At 37.1% G+C, this 2,328-nt stretch overlaps 1 protein-coding gene across 1 annotated transcript; it reads right to left on the bottom strand.

Annotated features, from left to right (window-relative positions):
- Positions 1 to 237: 237 nt before the first annotated feature.
- On the bottom strand, positions 238 to 1,413 carry LOC115214458 (general transcription factor II-I repeat domain-containing protein 2A-like). Its single transcript, XM_029783656.1, has one exon. The coding sequence runs from the start codon at positions 1,411 to 1,413 to the stop codon at positions 238 to 240; it is 1,176 nt and encodes a 391-aa protein (XP_029639516.1).
- Positions 1,414 to 2,328: the final 915 nt, after the last annotated feature.

Raw genomic sequence — 2,328 nt, 5'->3', positions numbered from 1 at the left:
GGAACCTCGGTTATTTTGGACAGCCTGTTATTGCTTACAAATTGCCAACTAATTGTGGACAACCACCTCTTAATATTATGGACAACCATGATGAATATTATACTTAAATTCTAGGATACCCAAAATAAAAGATTTTAAAGAGAAATAACAGTTTATTAATATGAATTGATATCTGAAATTAGAAACGTCACCTGAAGCATTTATTTGAAAAACAAAGCGGCTCTGTAAATAACAATGTCAATGAGAATGATGCAGCTGACTACTGTCATTTACCAGTTTGTCAAAATTAGGTGTCAAGTTGCTGGTGCTGATTCTTAACACTGACTGAAGATTTGAGTCTGTGAGAAGTGATCGATTCTTCCCCTTGTTAATTTTCATGATGGAGAAAGTCTGCTCATATATGTAAGTTGATGCAAACAACACAAACATCTTTCTTGCAAATTTTTTAAGATTTTGAAACTTTTTTGAATGTAGAGAAGCATAAAACTCGACCAGTGGTTTACTTTCAAACATCATCTTTAAAGAATTGTCGGCTTGCAAATGAATCAGTTCTATCTGCAGTTCCTCGGTAGTTGTTTCAATGTCACAGACAAGAGGTGAGTTAAGCAAATCGAACAGGCCTTCAACTGCCTTGAAATCAGCAAATCTTCTAATGAATTCCTTTTGTAAAGCCATCAACTGGGAACTGTACTTGTCCGATGATTCTTGTGTAACAGACTGTGTTTTCAGCAGAGGGAAGTGAATAAATTTTTGCTCATTCAGCTGCTTGGCAAAAAGTCCAAGCTTCCATTGAAAAGCTTTCACTTCCAGGTACAATTCATGAGCAAATATACCGTTGCCTTGCAGTTTTGTGTTAAGTTCATTCAGCTTCTGCATTATGTCCACAGCAAATGCAAAATCACAAACCCATTCGTCACTCTCCATTTCGTTTAAAAAGTCACAGGAGATGTCTTGCATTTTGAGAAACATAAGAATCTCTGCTTTGAGGTCCCATACTCTCTTAAGAACTTTTCCAATGCTTAACCAGCGGACATTTGTGTAGTACAGCACATCAGTAAAATCAGCCTCCACATCCTCCAAGAAACTTCGGAATTGCCTGTGTTTCAATCCCCGTGATCTTATTAAATTCACTGCACGCACCACAGGTTCGATGACATGTTTGAGTTTTAAAGATGACTTACAAAGGCTTTCTTGATGTATGATGCAGTGAAAAGACAACACACTGTGTAGTGGAAAATCTTTGATTTTGTCATTCAACAACTTCACAAGGCCGGAATATTTACCGGTGAGTGAAGGAGCTCCATCGGTTGTAATGCTGGCCAGTTTATTTAGGGTTAATCCAGACCTGATTGAACTGTTAATGACACTGTTGAACAAATCTTTTCCAGTAGTAGTGTCTTTGAGAGACTCCATAGATAACAATTCCTCTGTAATTTCAAAGTTTTCGTCAATTCCTCTGATGTAAATGAGTAACTGAGCAGTATCCTGAATATCAGTACTCTCATCTAAAGCAATAGAAAAACCACTGAAATCGACCACTGGCTGTTAACAGCTGTTCATGAATATTCACGGCAATTGCATCAATGCGACGAACAATAGTTCTTCGTGACAGGGAAATGGCTTCTACTTTTGACTTAACTTCAGGACACACAACGCTGACAGCATCAACCATACAATCTTTGATAAATTCTGCTTCTGCGAATGACTTGTTTTGCTTTGCAATTTTGTTGGCCAATATAAAACTTGTCTTTGTCGCGTTCCTTTGTAAAGAGGAAGTTTTATCAAACACATTTTGCTGTTGCTTCAAACGTTTTGTCAGATCATTTGCTTTCTTTTGCAGTTCTTGTTTTGATAAATTGTGTCCAAAATTGGCGTGCTTCGTTTGAAAGTGGCGTTTCAAATTATATTCCTTGAACACAGCAACTGTTTCAGAACAAATCAAACATGCAGCTTTCACTCCAACGTCGGTAAAGAAATACTTTTCAGTCCAATTTTCATTAAAAACACAACATTCCTCTTCAATTTTTTAGATAGCTTCGAACAACTCATTTTGGGTAAATTTTATCAGACAACAAAAGCTAGTTTGAAACACTCGTGTCTGTACTAAATTCAAATAATCGATAGAGTGAATGATAACCAACCACAGCTCTGTGTCCAGAAAAAGCTGGTTCAAGCCCTTTTATTAACCTGGCCGGCTTCTTCATTGGAACGAAACGCATCGTCCATCATGCCCTCTTCCCCATCTAACACGTGATTTATTTATTTGAATGTTTCAAGCATATCGATTGACTCGTTGTATTGCCACAATACTTGTTTCATTGTTCTATT

The sequence above is a fragment of the Octopus sinensis genome, linkage group LG7 (assembly GCF_006345805.1).
Source record: "Octopus sinensis linkage group LG7, ASM634580v1, whole genome shotgun sequence".
NCBI classification, from domain to species: domain Eukaryota; kingdom Metazoa; phylum Mollusca; class Cephalopoda; order Octopoda; family Octopodidae; genus Octopus; species Octopus sinensis.
Note: the sequence above shows the minus strand (reverse complement) of the source record. Positions and strands in the feature narration are given on the sequence as shown.

Excerpts from the sequence above, each read along its gene's own strand:
- LOC115214458 (XM_029783656.1), bottom strand. The coding sequence starts at position 1,413 with ATGGAGTCTCTCAAAGACACTACTACTGGAAAAGATTTGTTCAACAGT.